This window comes from Tympanuchus pallidicinctus, unplaced genomic scaffold, assembly GCF_026119805.1.
Source record: "Tympanuchus pallidicinctus isolate F22 unplaced genomic scaffold, pur_lepc_1.0 scaffold3, whole genome shotgun sequence".
NCBI classification, from domain to species: domain Eukaryota; kingdom Metazoa; phylum Chordata; class Aves; order Galliformes; family Phasianidae; genus Tympanuchus; species Tympanuchus pallidicinctus.
In genome coordinates, this window is record NW_026294747.1 from 99,046,151 (window position 1) to 99,065,696 (window position 19,546).

Here is a 19,546-nt window from a genome sequence, read left to right on the forward strand (position 1 = left end):
ATGCTAAGTAATGAATTAAATTCTCTCTGTAAAGCTGTTGTCTTACACATTAAGGACCAATCATTAAGACGTGTGTGTTCCAGTTGTCTTGCTTGCCTGGTTGGTTTTAGATATCTATTGCACATGTAATGAAGTTAACAGCTATCTCTACTAGGCTATGCAAATTTTCTTGTTTCCATCCAATTCTTCTTTTGTTTAATTCCAAAAGTGTTTATCAATTTCCTTGGTCCCCAGTGAAATGACAAACCTAGGATGAAAAAGAAGCACTTCTAGGTATGAAGTGCTTTTGTTGGTTTCTACTTACTGGAAAGGCTAAAATTTACTTCAGTTCTTCATAAAGTTTGCCTAGAAAAAAAGCATTTCAGGCATCGCAATGCATTCAATACAGGAAATGTAGAGTTTGAAAAGGTTAAGCAACAAAAAAATAGTCAATCAAATGTACACTGTATATTTAGAATGCTCTTCAACTTCAGGTGTCACTTCACACTATGGGAATTCCAGCAGCAGTTTTGGGCCTCAGACCCCAGCATTTCAGAGATCTGCACGCAGTAAAAGAAGCAAGCAGCAGATCCGAGGTAAGTGAAGAGGCAGAAAGCTCCTGAGGGAAGAGCAGCTGGCAGCAGCCGTGGGAAGCAGAGCACACAGCTCTGTCCTGGAGGAGCTGGGAGGGAACCGCGCTGCTAGCTGCCCAACTGCAGCTGGCTCTGTGCGGCCTGCGCAAATACCTGATGTGCATTTAAAGCTGAGGGATGGCTACGGTTTTGTTTAAGAATGTAAATCACACATTCATCCCTAGCATAATTATTCATTTGGGTAGTTACAACACATTCTTCGTATGGTGTAGCTGAGAGAGAAAAAGACGCTACAGGGTAATTTTCTTCAGAGCTCTAATTTGTACTAAGTGTATGCTATTAACTCCAACAATTATTTGATTTCTGTTATGCTACTTTAGGGCCACGATCCTGTATGTGCCCGGCACTTGGAGGCCAGCACGCCGAGCCATGGAGACCTGCAAATTCAACTTCATTGATCACACTGCAAAGTCAGCGAGGGCGTTACTGCTTCACCAGCCCGATGCCAGAAAGCTGCACGGTTTGGAATGCTGAGACTGAAAGAAAGCCTTGCAAGGCAGAGGCAACTTTACCTGAAGGTACACCTTCACTATTGTAAAGGTGCTGGCATCTTCCTGCTTAGTCTGAAAGGAGCCAGAAGTCTCTGGCGCGTTACCCATCTCCCACCAAGCAACAGGTATCAAAACCTCATTTCTGCAGGCACACGGAATGTGTACCATCACGCATTTCTACTAGCTGCCATCTTCTGCATGTCAGTGCCCTTCCTCGATTCCTAACCTTCCCTAAGGAATCGATTTTGCAATACAGTCTATGTTGTGCTGTCAGTATTCCGTTCAGTGCCTCCCAATAAAATGCTCGGTGTCTCCTTCCAGCAGGAAGCGTTTCAGGAGGCACCACAGAGCTCCGTAATTACAGATAAATTATGTTTGCCGTAATAAAATTACACTGGCTAAGCTTAAGCCAAGACAAAAAATACTGGAGAGTGGAATAATTAAACCATAAATTAAAAATGAGCAGGCAAAAAGCTAGAACAGACGATTCCAAGAAACCGAGCTTAAAATATCAGAAAAGCCCCAAGAAGAGGACAAAAATAGCAGTGAGACAACAATTAAAGTGCCACAGAACCACACAGAGGAAACTCCAGCTGACTTCCGAGCGGCTCAGCTCACAGTGAGTACACACTGAGCACCCCTCAGTGTTCTCCTTTAGACAGCAGCGTCCAATCCATGCTCTGCTCAGCACGCAGAACAGTGACACAGCACACTGCACCAGCTGTGTGGTTGGCTTTTATTGGATACATACATTCTTTCTGAAATTTGGGTTTGGAAGGATATGTGATGATAAATACTGCTTAAGTAACTTCTGGAAAATTGAAACACGTACATCCAGGTACTTGTAAAGAACCAGGAAGTCTAGAAGCAGAATTCAATTCTTTCTCTATATGCAAAGAAATACGTGTTCAGATGCTGTACCAAGAGCTGTGGTTTAGTGGGAGGTACTGGTGAGAGGCAGATGGTTGGACTGGGTGATCTTGCAAGATTTTTCCAACCTTGGCAATTCTATGATTCTGTGTAGTTTATACATTAACATACTATTTGCATTAACAAATAAGAGTAATCATTAATCACGTATGAGAATTTTGTATCTCTTTCATTAGCTACTGTATTTTGCACCTCATGTTCAGTCTCTCCTACAGTCTTTGGTACAGTGTATGGTGTGCTGTGTTATTGAAAAGGCACTGCGTGTATGAAAGAAACTATGAACTAAAAACGGTGCTTAAAACTTTCTGCTTCATCTGGACATATTATCTAAGGTATTTTGTGCTCTCAGTGAAGGACACTGGGTCAGCAGTGACCTCATTCTCACACAAAACAGACAAGACTTATGCTTCTTCCTAACAAATACATATTTTGTTGGTCTCATCAGACACTCATCTATTGTGGCCAAGAAGTGGCCACATGCAGAAGCAATTGCATAACTTTTGCACACAACTTATTTTTATAGCTGTGGCCAAAGAACTTCATTGCATCTATACTCATGGCTACTAAAATTCCTGCTGTCAGGAATAGCTCAGACATGCTTAAGCAGATCCAAAAGTACACTAATAACCAGGAAGAAGAGAACGCAATGAAATAGCATGCCTAAATAATTCTCATCTCCACGTGGAAAGACTTAACGTGTTCCCTCCTTATTTTTGCACACACCTTAAGCCACATCAAACACCACCTTGAGGTCACCTTCACAAACTCTCCAGCACCACATTATAGAAAGCATCTCCCCTCAGCTACGGAAGCAGAGCCAAGTGCCTGGATGGCTGCAGATGTATTGAGAAGCTGTATTCAAGAGTTCTGCCCCTCCATAGGCAGTCTCTTCAATAAGATGTCCTAGCCTGTTCTCTGCATCAATTTAAACTAGATGCAGTTATTTCTTTGAAACACTATGTGCAACTACAGCCAAACCAGCCAACCACTTTGAAGAATGAGGCAACATCTTCAGTAAGGTTCTCTTTCTGATCTACTGCACACTGTTATCATGGCAGAGACACAATGGGAAGCATACGTGTTGCTGGAGCCCCACTATCTGGAGTGCGTATCTGGAAAAGGATTAAGGGTTTTGATTCTTTTGCTAAGAAACGCTGACAGTGTATTTAGTGAATCTTCCTGCAGCATTTGTCCTATTCAGAAACGACCTGAGCTCAGACCACAGATCTTGAGTAACAGATTGATGCAGAAGTTTAATTCATATTCTTTTCTGACTGTAAACACAGAAGGCTGGCCAATCTCATTCTGTCTTCTGACACTCGGTATTTCAGGCAACGTTCTATAGGTCTTATTAAAAAACTTGATCTCAGTAATCATTAGTCACAATAATGAGAAGGAGTGCTAACAGCAGGTGGAGGGAGATGATCCTGTAAGGCCTAAGCCAAACTCAGCACATTAAGCCCTCACTGCATCAACAACTTCCTTCTGCCCATCTAGAACAGCACCAGGCAGGTGTTTATTCAAGAAAAGCAAGAACTATAATAGTATTGATAGCATGAGCGTGCTGAACTTCAACGCTCCATCTGAGCCAGCACAGGGTTGTATCTCTGCTGTGAAGCCAAGTCACCATCCGTGTAAAAAGGACGATTTCAAGTGTGAAGGAAGTGGTAAAAAACTGCTAGAAAACAGGAAATGTAGAACTAAGTTTCAAAATGTGTTTGAAATACACAAACCTTGCAATAGCAAGGGAAGCACAGAAACACTTTGTAAAGAACTGGACTATTCCACGGTATTTCAACCTATCCCACAAATTCAGACAAATGCTGCATGCAAAGCAGTGTAATAGCAGTATCTTGTTATTACAACCTAACACTGGATTTAACTGAACAATGGGATTTTTACTGGCAGATCTCCCTACATTTATGTTTCCTGAAAAGACAAAAGAAATTCCTGCATGTTCTGCAATACTACAAGAGTTTTATTTTACGTCTTAAAGCCACTTGCAGCTGAGGGCTAGAAATCTTAGCTGCAAGTATCTCTTTTAAAGTTAAGTGAGCCCATTACCATCCCAACACATGATGAAGTTTGAATGTTTTCCTCTCCTCATTTTCAGCCTGACTCAATATTGAAGTTCTCTAAATCTTTAACGCATTCAATTCCCAAATATTATTGAATTCCATCAAGTTTTAGAAGATTCAGCACATATTTGATCTTTGAGAAATACTACCATTTATAATTCATCTTAAGCTATTCAAGAATGCAAAAAAAAAAAAAATCTACAAATGTGTTCTCTGCTTTTTTCTATTGGAGATCCATAGATGAAATTTTTTTCTGTCAACTTCAGAAAACATAGAGCACAAACTTTAGGAAAGAATGGAAATGCTTTCTTCTTTTAGAGAGATGCTTTTGGTCTCCCACTTAGCGTAGTACCATATCACATTTTGGAAAACTCTGTTTCCAAAACAGTACCTGCAGTTAAGAATTTGAGGAGTGGTTGTCTTTGAGACATTACTAAGCTCAGAATTAGAGGTTATTTTATTACAGAGTCTGTTTACAGCATAATTCCCCACACAACAGAAACGTTCTCTGCCTTATTGCTTTCTGTTGCCGTAATCAGAGCTGTTCTATTATGTATTTCTATAATTATGAGAAAACTCGTCCGTTCTCTGGATCCTAAGGAAGATGGAGATTGAGATGAACTCAACTGATTGAGTGCCACTGCGAAGACTCACTGCTACATGCTGTCCTTTCTTACGCTGTACCCTGCCGATTTCTGCTCACACTGCAGGTGTAGCCAAAGCAGATCAGTTCCTTCTGCCAGGGAGACCACTTCCACTTGCAGAGCAGGCAACGCAGCCCAGTCCTTACTCCTACAGCTCCAAGAGTGTTCTTGTGCTTTTGCAAAAGGAGGGAAACATCAAAACTGAGTGAAAGCTTCAGTCAAGAGCCAGCGCTCTGCTTTGTCAGAGGCATCAGCTCTGCCAAGGCAGCTATATGTACAGATTAGAAAGATGTTGTGGCAGCAGTGAAATAAGGGCCTGGCATCTCAGCACAGCAAGGTTTCCGGAAAGAACACCTCTTATTAGACCAGCTAATAACTGGGGGAAGGGGGAAGAAAAATAACTCCAAGTTTTCAGGTACAGAGTTTCTTGGTTTTTGCTCTTCTTGTTGGTTTTGTTTTTTTTTTTATTTCACACATTTTCAAAAAACCACATACCATAAAGGTTGCCTTCTTTATAAAACGTGTATGTTCTTAACTTGGGTCAACACAGAGGAAAAGCCCAGGCTGAAAGACCTTATTTTTATACGTTATTAGAAAGTTGCAGAAATGCACATAAAAGCAATTAGAAACCACAGAATGGTGCTGGTTCACAACAGGGCTGCACCAGCAAGGAGCTGAAAGCAGAATAAGACCCCCCTGAAAAAAAAATAATAATCAGGCTTTGGACAGAACTTTTCAATATTGCAATAAGTTAACCAAATACATGAGCTGGGCTTTTTGAAAGCACAGTTCCTTGGCTTGGGCCAAGGAATCAATGTATGTCTGCAGCTCACATTTCCTTTTCACAGCCTGGAACTCAGGTGCCAGTTTCAGACTTGAGAATCCTAAGCAAAGAACACAGGGAAAAGAAGGATTACAGAAACCCAACTTCAGATGAGCCAATACAAACATTTATCTTTTACACAACTTAAAGTTTTTCTACTACTCTTAGTAAAGCTTCATCGAGCTTGCTTACTTCCCTCTTCTCCAAATGTTATCCAATTTACCCTCTCCAGAAAATTGTTGCAAAAAAAGAATTTAGGCCCGGGGTGCTGCATGCTTTAACATACTTAGACGTAAAGCTTCCTATCAGTATACTGAAAGGCAGCACACAGTACTCTCATTATGCTGCAGCAGCCAAAAGCTGACTCTTTCAAAAGCACAGCAAAGATCTTCAGAGGCATCTTATCATTTGCTTTGAGTGCTACTGACTTGAAGTCACCACTGCTGTGTCCTGAATAAAATGAGAGGTTAGACTCTAAAAGCATTAGCTAGCCAACTGCACCAGAGGACATTTCATTGCTTTTAAAGCCACTCAATACTGTTGCTGAGGAAAGGGCTGCTGGAGCAGGATTCCCAGAGCCATGACAACCAGGGCTGTGTATACGCAACTTCCTTACATAACATGAAGTCACTGCCATGGAAACCAAAGGACGTCACCAGCTGCCTGTGCTATGCCTGCCTTCAACACAGGGCACTCAAGCATCTGTTCTGCTCAAGTTTGTAAGCAGCACAAGCCGTATCCACATTCATCAGCTTAACTGCTGAACTGGGCTTCGTCTCGTTAGGCATTTATTGCTTTCTAGAGTTCATCACTTAATTCTAAGACAAGAATTGTGGATTTCAGAAAGCTTTATTTTTGTGGCATGGTAACTTCAGTATGAGAGGCTTGCCCAAACATTTGCCAGCCCTTGCAAGTCACACACCTATCACATTTTATATGTGCTACTTATAACTTGTGATTATAAGCTAAAAATCTATACTCCTTTTTGCAATAGACACATTTGCTTTAGCTACATAAATTGAGTCCCATTAATAAAAGGGTTTATTTGAGAAATTCATGGGAATAAGTAATTTTTCCTCCTAGCAGAAGTAGAACTGCTGAGCAGTACGCACTGCATATGCTTTTCTGTTGGTAAGACATATCTTTCTGCAGAAAACATACATTTAGTCAGGTTTTAGAGTAAACATTCCAGTGAGAAGTGTGTAAGAGACAGCTGAATGTCAACTATCCTGCATGACAAGCCACTAAACTCAAGTGTAAAAAAAAAAAAAAAAGAAAAAAGAAAAAACTAACGTATATGGAGATAAGAATGTGTACATGTTTGTTTTTACCACTGCAAAGGTACCTACAGATGGGATCAATGAGGGATGGAAATGGGCCCCGACTGGCAGCATCGCGGACAATTATTCCAATCACTGTGTTAAGATATTAAAGAGAATGTCACTGCCACAGCCTCTTCAGAGCACTGTGAAGAAAGCAGATTTCAAGGGGACCTCCTGAAGATGAGGCCTGAATGCTGAATGTTGAGTCTCTTTCAACACCAAGTTCTTCTGTGCAGAGCTAAATGTGGAAATTTTAATGTAAAAATCACCCACGTCTTTGCATTCTTGAAGGCAGCAACTGAGCAGTATCTCAAGGCTGTTCCAAGGGAGGCACAAACACCCATCCTGAACTACTTCATGCGGACAGGAATTTAGGAGTGGAACTTGCCCTGGGCTCAGGAGTAAAGTCCAGGCTCACAATTCACAATGGTACCGGTGACAAGGATGCTTGCTACTAGTTCATATCTGTTTTCTTCACAGCACAGACTATGGAAAACAATGAAAACTCCAATTTGTAGAAAACTTCACACAACTGTCTGAAGAGTCAGAACACAGCTTGAGTACAAATCCGTATGAAAACACTGCAGGAAGATTTTTATGCACTTAATGAAAACCTACGTAACCGCAGTAAAAAAGAAAAGCTGGTCTCATAGTGATCAGTGCTTCGGGGGGGCGTGTTACATTGGTGATATGTTTGTGCTTCAGAAGATAAATACGCCGACCCTCTGCAGACAAGAAGCTTAGAAGATGCCATCCCTGGCATAGAAAAAAAAAAACACAGAAACAAGACAGTATAGAGTAACCTTATGTTAGCAGTATCAATGTTTGTATGCATCACAGGTAGTTGTACACTACTATATGCACACTGCTGACGAGCCTGGATGATGATGATGACTCTGGGCCAGCTGTAAATCTGAAGAGCATGGGTAAAGAACAAAATAGAATTGCTACCAAAAATGTGATCTTTGAGTGATTGAACCCTTTTTCTGTTCTTTAGCATCCCATGACTTCCAGTAAGCTTGCATACAGACATCTCCACTTGCCAGAGATGCTGCTGTCTGGTGACAACACTTCTAAAGTTTTTGTAAAATGGGATTCACTTCTCCCTTGCAGAAGACTGAGGCAGAAATCTTTTGCAATCAATGACAACACCATCAGAATTTACACGCAGGACTGGCTGTTCTTGCTTTAAAGCTCTGCAAATCCAATTAAAATGACTATTAGAACACATAGACAAGAGAATTAAGAGAAATCTCTTCCTTCCCCTATCTCTTAAAAAAAAAAAAAAGAGCAAAATAGCAAATGGCATTTAGCAAATTATTTTCATAATTAGTTTATCTGTCTGATGAAACAGTCTGTTCTATATGTTCCTTTATTTGACTAAGACATGCTCATCAGCAACTATTCTTATCTTTGGAAAGCACTTTATTTTCATTCAGTTTGGCAACTACTGCTTACTTTTCCCCTCAAGATAATTGCCTGGCTTTTGCTGATTGCATGAAACTATTATAGACAAACTGTTGACGCTCTTTATGAACAAATCAAGAAAACCCACACCTTCAACTTTTACCGAACACTGCCCTCAATCTAGAATAGCCTTCTTTACTCTGATTTGTCAATCCTGCACTTAGAAATGCATTCTTTCTCTTTTGGTTTCTGTTGCTTAGCCACATTTCCAAAACTATCTATTTAGGTCCGCCAGATCTGTGTTACCAAATTAGTTGATGGCTGAATGTAAGTAATTGGAGTAGTTGTTTGTAAGGCACACAAAGTGAAGCTTCTTATCCCATGCACATGGATTCCATTATGATAAATACTTTCTGCACAGCAGTTTGAACTATAGTGAAAACAGTTCACATGTGAAAATGGCAGGATGCTAAAGGCATCTCTGCACTCAAGTTAGGGTTTAGTAGATAGGTTAGTAACCAAAGTCTATCCCGACAGCTTGCCCTCTGTATTTTCACTTGGATACTGGCACAGACCATACAATATTCTTTGTTAATGCCACTTGATGAATGACTGTCATTTTCAGCCAAATGAGCTTCTCTCGCATGGAAGGTGAAGACAAACGAGCCAGGCTGAGCTATTCTAACCTGAACTGCTTCTTGCAAAAAAGGGCACATCTTATCACCTTCCCCCAGAACACTGGTGCAAGCCGCAAGCTCCCATCACTTCCTTAGCACCAGCTCAAAACTAAGTGAGCAAACAGCTCTGTTTGCTAACCTGGCAGAAGTTAAGCCTGTAGAAAAATTAATAGCCTTCTGTCAAATTAACTCATCAGATCAGCTCATCAAATAGGCAGCCACGCAACAGAGTGTAGCACACAGGAGGGGGTAGCTCTGCACTGATGCAAGCAAAATGGAAGGGCAAAACCACACGCTGGAAGCAGCTACGTACCGTGCTATTTTAGCTTTCTGCACCCTCAAATCTTCAGACTCACCATGTAATACACCCAACTGCCCAAAAGTGATGCAGTGCAACATTAAAAAAGGAGTTTTGGAAAAGAAAACAGTCATTAAAAAACTGCTGAAGGATTATTTGCCTCACCTCTGTTTCACTTCTATCGTTTTTGGCTGCAATCCAGTTTTGAACCTACTAGAATTCAAAAGGTAATTCAACACCATATATGGCTTACAAACATCGTACTATTTTTTTCCCCTTTAGCCAAACCTGTCAAATCTTATATTCAGCATTCTCATAAGGTAAAAGGTCACTGTAAATAGCCACTGGCTACGATGCTTACATCAGTCATTTACATGGTGAATAAAGTGCTGTATGCAGGCAGAAACGTCAGAACGAGCTTCGTGCAGGTCAGATGAGGTCAGCTGCATGCTCAGCAGTGCCCAAACACAGGGCAAACCTGGCTGAAGCTTTGAATGGCCACCCACTCCAGCAGCACCAAATGCAAATAAAATAAAGCCCTTGCAAATCCTTGATGCAGAAAAAAAAAAAAAAGCAAAAAGCAGAAGAGCCCAAGATCCCTCCAGCAGTGACAAAGTGGGTCTGAAAGCAACGCAGCTGGCTCCTGCAACTTGACAGAAGGCAGCAAAATGGATTCGGACTCGAAGCTGCCGGTCAAACAGCACAGAGTTTCAGTAACAGTAATATCCTTAGTCATGTCTTCATGAGCAGCTCCCACTATCCCCTTTGCACCGCTGCGAGGACAGACTGCTATACTGGAGGCCCCATCTCTAATTTATCACCATTATTTGTGTATCACAGTACCATTTCAGAGGCCTGTGCTCAATAGTGCTAAATAAACAGCCCCAGTCTCACAGTCTGACCAGAACAAAATTTTAAGTTGTGAGAACACGGAGAACTCCAAGCAACAGAACTTCCTAACTCAGATTCTGAAAAGCCCTGAGAACATATGATCCTTGTCTAATGCTCTTCTTGCATCATTTTAACTACGGCCTTCAACACAAAAGGAAATGACAGAACTAAATTAGGTAGCCTCTTTTCAAGTGTGAAAGCTTTTAAGTAGCATCACAAAGGACAGATTAATCTCTAAGCTAGCTGAAAGAGTTACATTTCATAAAGCAAGCTTTTCCGTAATTTTAAAGCATATAACTTAGTAAAAGGTTTGCCCCGAATATTTCAGCTCTTTGCAGCAACAAAACATAAATGGTATTTTCCCTTACAGTCTTTCTAATATGATTAAGACATCAGACATGGCATTTTGTCACAAGCCTCACAACAAAACCCATGCAGTGAGTTGTTTGTTTTTTTAAATATGACAACGTCAGATAAATGCAAGTAGTACAGTGCTTTGGTTTTGTCACTAAAGAAGTTAGAATAGTAGCCCTGCAATTTGCTGACAAGTTTAGAGGATCCAGTAACTGGCACTGCACTCTGGGGAGCAAGCAAAAACTGACCACTGCATGTATTTAAATATCCTGGGACATACAGATTAACTAGCACCCTTAAATTACTCTAGAAGAAGTTCATTTTCATTTAAGTTTTTCTGCTGTTCACAACAGTGCACAGTAAGTCAGACTGCTAGACACCTCCTCCTCTATGAATCAATTCAATCATTTTCTTCTGCTGCTATCATTTGATCAAACTGCTTATAAATTACTGTAAGAACTGTTTTCTATGATGTCACCATTCTTACACTGAAACAATAAGAGGTCAAAGTGTGCTTTATTAACATATCATTTAATTCAGACTATCTGGTCAAAGCTTTTGGACTCAAGGCAGATTTAAACTCTCCAAGACATAGAAAGGCATCTCTCAAGGCCAAGTCCCAAAAAGATGACTCTCAGACAAACAGTGTTTCTCCATTTCTAGCAATGTCCTAAAATACAGCATTGCACAGAATTTACACTGTGACATTTCTAGAAGTGACCCTCACAAGAGCTGCATGTAATATCTGTACTGCGCTAGCTTACATTCCAACAAAGCTTAAGTCTGCTTCTAATGCTGAGTGAAGTGCAGCCACCAAGAAGCACCACTGCAGCTACTATTTATTCACTACTTTTCTAAGTTTTAAAACTGCAGTGAGAACAAAAACAACTACTTATCACAGAATATGAAACGCAGCAAGAAGAGTCTTAAGGCCACAAACAGAAACCTGGAGATGACCACTTAAAAGCAGCATCTCCGATGTTCAGACCTCCAAGAACCACAAGCATATCTTGCAACTCCCATTCCTTTCAAGTCCCCGTCCTCACTGTTCCCACCTGCTGGTTGCACAGTCCAATTTATCCCTTCCTCTAAAGAAAAAAAGAGCTAATCATTTATATTTTTTAAAAGGCAAGAATAGTAGTTCAACAGTGTGCAGAAATATCTTGTCAGGCTATAAGAATATCTTACCCTTCATCAGCTAGCTTAGCAAGACTTGGACATGTTGAAAGTCTCAAAATTTAAACCACCACACGTTAAGCACAGCAAAATACAGCCACAGTGGTGTACCCAGCCCTCACCAGTATTAAAGAGACTAGAAGCATCACACAACAGGCACACAAGGACAAGAAATAATGCAGCTACGTTAAGTCATTGGAAATGTTATGTACCTGAATGTGTGGTTAATGCTACTTCAGCTAACAGATATGGCCACATGACAGTATTTGCTACTGTCTATATTTAAAAAAAACAAACCTACTTCTAATAGCACATACAAGAGGCCTAAAAGAATAGTAAGACAAATCCTGATAGCAGACAATAGTCTAGCACACTGAGCCATCCAGGTGCAACATGAAGACCAACTTACACATGGCTAATACTCATATCTTTTAGAATGGGAATCAACTGGGAACTTACTCCCTACTTTCAGTTCTCAGACAAGAAAAGAGCAAAGAGGTAATAAAGAGTTAGTGCTGCTCTTAATTTTTTGTTTCATTTGCAAGCTAAGTACATACATACTAAAATGGATTCCTACCACCTAACAGCAGAACACCTAAGTAGCATGAACTCACAGGGTCATTCTCAGATGGCTAAACTAAACAAGAAATAATCAACAGCTTTGGGGATTTAAACAAAAGAAATTAAGAACAGGTACTTTCCTGAAAAGGAGGTAATGACCTTGAACAAAGCAAATTCAAATGTATGTTTGCATCAATATACTGCATTCACCTTACTATTAATGTTAAAGTTTGGTGTTGTTTGTTTGTTTGTTTTTTTAACAACACACACACACTAAAATAATTTCAATAACTTTTTCAGATAGAGATGCTCCAACACTAAGTCATCTGTAACTTTAGCAGCACGATAACATTTCCTGCCAATTAGCTGGCTTCCACATATGGCATTATCTTGAAACAGAAAACAGAGTGGTACAACATCATGGTGCTTCACATTGAGATCAGTTGTAGAATTCAAAGAGGACGTACCCACTGCTGGTGCATCATATTCATCCCCAAGTAAAATTTCAGGAGCAGAATATGCGAGGGATCCACAGCTCGTGGTGAGTTTTTTTCCAGGCTGAAATTTGTTGCTGAAGCCAAAATCAGTTAATTTCACAAGTCCTTGTTTTTCAAAGAAGACCACATTCTCTGGCTTTAAGTCTCTGTGAACTACATGCAGTTTGTGGCAGTATGATATAGCGTGGACTATTTGAGCAAAGTACTTTTTTGCCAGATCCTCATTCAGACCTTCTTCGTGCTTCATGATGTAATCAAACATATCCCCTCCATCACCTAGTTCTAAGATGAGATAAAGCTTAGTCTGGGTGTCAATCACTTCATACAGCCGTACAATATTGGGATGCTGCACTAGTTTCATGCATCTAACTTCTTGAAAAAGATGTCCAGTAGCTAGAGTATCCAGTTTGGTCTTGTCAATTACTTTTACTGCTACTTTTTCACCTGTGAAGACATGTCGAGCAAGTTTGACCACAGCAAAATGTCCTCTGCCCAAAGTCTTATCCAAGTCATACAATCCTGCAATTTTTCCATCGTATCCTCGTTTGAAGCCTGCCATTCTGTTTCAGAAGATGAAATAATGCTCAAGCTCTTTGGAACTGTGATCTTTTCATAGAAGAGTATCCGTTGCAAATAAATAGTCCGTCATCACTGCCAAGCACGCCTGAAAAAATAGAGACAAGATTATATATTTGTATGAAAGTAAGCACAACCATTATCCTGTAGTGATTTTGAAGTCGCACAGGCATGCTGTTACAGATTACTTACAAGATCTTGAGGAGTTTTTGCAAGGAGTTTGGTAAGTTATACCACACTGACTAATACATTTCTGAAGCCACATTACCAGTATGGTTGAAGAGAGTGAATTTCAGCAGTGCATTAACAAAAATTTCACCAAAGCTGTGTGGCATTCGTGTTCTTGTAAGAAACACATGAAGGCATCGGTGCTACAAGGTCTGCTAAAACTGACAGAGCCAGAATCTGCAACTTTTCTGGCTATTTTATTGGCCAGAAATCAGGTGGACATTTACATGAAAACATTTGATTTACCTTAGATTTCAGTTTGTTCTTTCATGTTGCAGCATGTTAAACAAACTAACACACAGGATTTCATTTTGTTACATGTGAGTTTAAGTACTATCGACTAATCCTGTAATTACCACAAATTAACAAAGCTTTATAGGCTGAAATTAAAACATGTGGCTTACAAAAAAAGTTTGGTTAAATATTTTGACTAGAGTTATGAAAACTGGTGATAAAAAGTTTGTGTATTTCAGCAGCCCTGGCAATAAGTCAATAAGAATAGAAAGGAAGCAGAGACACCACAGGAGGTTCAGTTTGTACCGAATTCCTGCTTACAACTAAATCCAGCACACGTTTCAAGAGGTAAGGTCCATTTTACAGAACGTTCATATTCAAACCTGTTTTAGGTCTCATGCCTTATTTTTATTTTATTTCACATGTAAAACACTCCAAAAAAACTTTTTCTTGTGCTTGTAACTTGGATTGGAGTTTAACCATCTGTAGTTATCCAAAAGCTAGCCATTCATCCCACTTCAAGCACAAAGCACCTAGAAATATGAAAACTAGATGGCTTACCGCCAGCTCAATGAAACAGAAAACAGCTCTTTGTAATATATTCTCTTTTTTAGAATACATTTTCTCAGTTTCAAAACAAAACTTCAAAAAGAAAAGCTCTGAAAAGGAAGCTGGCAAGCAAACATCTCCTGACATTAGCTATTCTCAAGTCAGAAACATAAGCATTAAATTAAAAACACTCCCTGCTACACAAGTTATTTCACAGGCAGTAAACTAATGAACTTGATTTCCTATGTATTCCATTACAAGCTTGGGGTCCTATGAGGATTGTCTGATGCTTAACAAGCTCACCTTACTGCTTCTCCCAGCTGGAATCATGGTATAACCTCTTCTCTATCCAGCTGTCTACTTCCATAAAGTCAGCAGGAATGCAGTTTAGCACCTCCACCCCTGTAAAATTTGAATGAAATCAATCAACTTTTGAAACCTCAAAACGTAACCAAGGAACAAAGTGCGATGATTACATAAACATGAAGTATTTGTTGTTATTCTCTGGTGCTTATTTTGGGAGGAATATTAATCAAGCTTTAAAAAGAACAAAACTTGATTGATTTTGTGCTACTGGACCTCTTTATTCAGCTCTGAAGCACTCTACTTCAGACATTCTTCCAAAAACAACTATTTCACTTACAGATACCATAGCATCAAAATGCAGTGCTAAAATAACAAATGAGTTTTCTGTTAAAGATTGTTTTCTCTTTTTGGATTTGATTATTCAAGGTACAGGTGGATATTACGCATCCATAAACTACAATAACACAGCTAGAACTTAAGAGCAATAGTGAAAACCAAAGCAGTTTCCTAGCATATTGGAGGATGGTCATTTAAATCCTCCCAGTGGAAAACAACAACAACGAATCTATTTTCAAGTAATTCCCCAAGCACCACCTCTAAGAGGCATCAAATACTCAAATCAAAGTAAGTCTATTCTTACATATGCAGAAAGGTGAAGTACTACATTGACATGTCCCATCTTGCAAGACATACAGCACAGATGAGCAACCCAAACTCAAATCCATATTCCATTTGGTAAGGATGCCTACAAGTCAAGAAACACACGTTTCTTCTCAGTCTACTTTATGACCAAATACATGGGAGGTAACATTGGATCAACAGGAAAGACAGTAGCAAGGAAGCAAATGTAACTGAGAAAAGCAAACACTGAAGAGGCATCTGAGAGGAGACAGAAGAGATGAGGTTTTTCTTGGTTTGATTTAAAACTAATGCTTCAAGCATCTCTTCTGTTCACACCCAAGGGAACCACTCAGCAGGCAGTTTTCTACCGCACTGAGACAGCAAGGCACAGAGTACTTCCCCAGTTTGGACAATTTTGTATCAGGTTAAGATTGCTGGGTCTGGGAAATTGACTCCATACTTTTTGCAATAACAAATCTTTCCAATTCAGTACTTGCCTTTCACAGTATTAAAACTGTGCACCAAGGATTATTATACAGAAAAGCTTTAAGGGATTGAAGCTTCAGTTGGGTGGCAATATCTGCTCCTCAACACCACACTGCTAGTCTTACAGAATTTCCTCTATTGCCATCAACTAAATCACATTATACATCCCATCCTTACTCCAGAAAGTACAAAACTAGATGATGGCATGCTGCTGAAGACCCATCTTCAGTTGCTTCCTACCTGGTAAGTAACCATTAGGAGACACAAAAGGAAGAACATGGGACAAAAGCAAACAGCAATAAATAATGAAACCCTACTTATCTCCAGCAGATTCAGAACCTTCTTTACAGGTATTAATAACATCTGGTGGATTCTATCCAGATGAAATCAAGTCAGTACTCTATAAAACTATGTCAGTTTTTAGTATCACACCCTACAGCAAGCTAGTTAAGCTGTCAAATACATGTGTGCTTTGAGAAGAACCACTTGTTTGCATTTGGTCTCCTGATAAGTTGTGCATCTTCACACTCACCATCTGCCTCAAAACAAGAACTACCATACTCTACCTCTGCTGGAAGCAACTCACAGATTTAGGTTCCTTCCTAGCTTCAGCTCTACCTTGTTCAAGTCTGAGTTTGTGATTCCTTTTACGGAGGTCAGTTCATAGACTTTGACATTCTTCTCCAAACATTTCCTGGTTTGTCCTTACTCAGATCAATATGTTGGTTTACGTGAAGCTTTTTGTCCTGCCCTTGTTCATTTAGGCTGCTATTGAACACAACTGTTTCCATATAATGCTTTATTACAGTTCTTTGATAATATAAGGTGACAGAAGCTGCACCCCAAACCACTGATCTAAATCCTTAAACAGGCTACATGGCCTGCATGGCACATTCTGAACTTACTGAGAGCAGCCCTTTAGAGAGGCTTAGGGGCTTCAGCAGATGAAAAGTTGGACATGAGCCAGCAGCCACAGCCCAGAAAGCCAACCATATCCTGGGCTGCATCGGAAGAGGTGTGCCTAGCAGGGAGGAGGGGATTGTCCTCTATATTGCCCTAGAGAGGCCCCACCTGGGCCTGGAGTCCTTACCAGAGGACTGGAGCACCTCTTCTATGGAGAGGGGATGAGAAAGCTGGGGTTGTTCAGCATGGAGAAGGCTCTACAGAGATTCCACTGCATCCTTCCACAACTTGAAGGTGGCTTTTACAAGGGAGAGAACAACTTTTTATACTGTCTGACAGTGACAGGACTAAAAGAGGAGAGATTTGGGTTAGCTGTTTTGAAGCAATTCCTTGCTTGGAGAGCAGTGAGGCATTGGCACAGTCTGCCCAGAGAGGCTGTGGGTGCCCATCCTTGGAGGAGTTCAAGTCCCGGCTGGAGGGGGCCATGGGCACCTGATCTAGTAGGTAGCAACCTAGCACATGGCAAAATTTGGAACTGGGTGGTTGTTAAGGTCCCTTTAAACCTAAGCCATTCTGTGATTAAAAAAAAAAACACAAACAAACCACTCTAACCAGACTTTTTATTTATAAATAAAAAACACATTTAAAATTTCTAGTAGGACATTAATCATCCACACAAATCCATCCTAAATTAATATCTTAAGCTGACCTACTTTAAGAGTTTGAGAACCTTCTATATAAGCTATCAGCACCATAAACTATGCTCAACTTCTTACAGACTTCTTCTTGCCTAAATATTAACCTCAAGATTTAAACCTCCATTCAGAAGAATTCATCACAACCTACAAGTCTGACTCAAGCCACAAAACAGGTCTCTGAGGAGACGTGGCTTTAAGAGAGACCCTTCTTTAAAGTGTCCAGATTCAAAGATACCTGTATTTGTGTTCAGACAACACAGAGCTTTCTTACTGCATGGCAAAAACCAGAACTTCAGTACTGGAAGAAGCAAGGATGACTGACCATAAAAAAAAAAAAAAAAAAAAAAAAAAGCTCATTTTAGTTTAGCATTTGTTCCAAATTTAAGGAGGTTCCATTCTTGCAGAGGGCAGAAAGCAAAGCCAGCCAGATGTAAGAGAATGTAATTTGTCTGAATTTAAGTATCTACAACACTCAGCTCTAAGATTTATACATAAGTATGTTGTTCACTTGGCACATTTGCAGCAATGTTTGTACAAACTAAATGTTTATAACCCATAAACATTAACCTGCCAACATTATTGCAGCAAAAAATCAGTTATGCTTAAGCCACAGAAAAATACATCAGACAGTAATCAATAGGATAAAAGCTTACAGAAATGGGAATTAAACTATATTTATTAATGCTGCATTCTCATTAGCTGAAATTAACATAGATTCATTAGTAGTTTAACATAAAGGCTCAGTAAAAGACTAACTTTTAATTCTGTGCTTTTAAAACAAATGCTCAGAGCTGAAGCTCCCACATCTGAACACTAGCTTGCTAGACATACTAAAGTAAAAATGGTTTGCTACTAGGAAACAAGAGACAAAACCCTGATGGTACATACACATACAAAGCTTGGTTACAATGTAAGTATTCTAATTAAGATAACACAGTTGTTATGTTTATACTTTCCACTGATTTTGCTTTTAGTGCTACCATTATCCTGACAAGAAGTAATTTTTTCCTCAGTTTCTTACTAGAGGAAGAATTTTGGAAGTACTTTAGGAGCAAGAAAGAGGGCACAAAGCACAATAACACTATTTGATAGAACAAATCTCAGCTATAAAACACTGTTTCAACACAGTCACCACCATTAGCTGATTTGTGCAGATGAGCTGAATGAGATGCTCTTCATTTTGTGGTATGACAGCTGTGCATGGCCATCCAGAATGTGGCTTGTTTTTCATGTCATTTTTCATGTCATTGTCACCACTGCTAAAACACACCACCCATCACCTCACTGTGCTCGCATTCACTGTTCAGCCTCCAGAAATACTCAGCAAGCATCAATGAATCTCAGTGGGTGCCATTTTTCCATCATGGAGGAATTCCATTCCACAACTCTGCTTTATACACTCTGCTGTGTCAGACACCATTCTGTCCCTCTGCTGCCATCTGTCACACAGCAACAACATGGAAAGGAATATCGGTGGGAAAGTTCAACCTCTTCCGCTATACCAACAACATCTGCCTCTGACATCATGGGTGAACATAAAAGAGGAGGCATTACTTTCAGAGCAACCACTGTATGCACCCCATCTCGCAGATGCTGCAGTTTTCATAGCAGAGGTCTGCAGAAGCAGTTTTGTAATATTAGATGCATCTATTTAAGAGACTGAACAACAGTACAGCAATTCAGTTGTCTCTAGAAGTATCTGGACTGATGTCTAACAGGCCTGTTCAGAAAAAAACAGCACATTTCAGAGACATTACTGTTTCTGTAAGCAACCCATCCTTTCCATGAAGTTTCCATTAGATTATATGTTAAGTGCAACACCAGCCTAGTTCACCCAGCTTTAATGCCTGTATTAGCTTCTTAATTTAGCAGAGTTAAGGCTCCCTTTCAATGTAACATTGCAGCATTATCAAAACAAAACCTTCCCTCTGTTATCAGTCTAACAGACACGAAGCCTGAAGTAATCTTGACCGGCACGCATCTCTCCAGAGGGCTAACCATTCCTGTCTGCCTTCACACAGAATGGAGATTCAGACGAGTCACAAACAAATTGCACCCAGAAGCAGGTAGAATAGACCAAATGAATCATTTCTTAAGAGCACGTTTTCATTTTCTGTAAGAGGAGTTTAAGGTGACAAGTGCTATGGACGTACACATTATACAC

At 40.0% G+C, this 19,546-nt stretch overlaps 1 protein-coding gene across 2 annotated transcripts in view; it reads right to left on the reverse strand.

The window, feature by feature from the left end:
• SNRK (SNF related kinase) overlaps positions 1–19,546 on the reverse strand; it is a 38,405-nt gene that overhangs the window by 11,971 nt on the left and 6,888 nt on the right. For both annotated transcript variants that reach the window (XM_052695893.1, XM_052695894.1), the window contains exons 2-3: positions 14,672–14,770; positions 12,752–13,445 (exon numbers count right to left, since the gene is read on the reverse strand). In XM_052695893.1, the coding sequence (XP_052551853.1) occupies positions 12,752–13,340 (589 nt within the window). In that variant the 5' untranslated portion in view covers positions 13,341–13,445; positions 14,672–14,770. The remainder of the gene's footprint in view (positions 1–12,751; positions 13,446–14,671; positions 14,771–19,546) is intronic.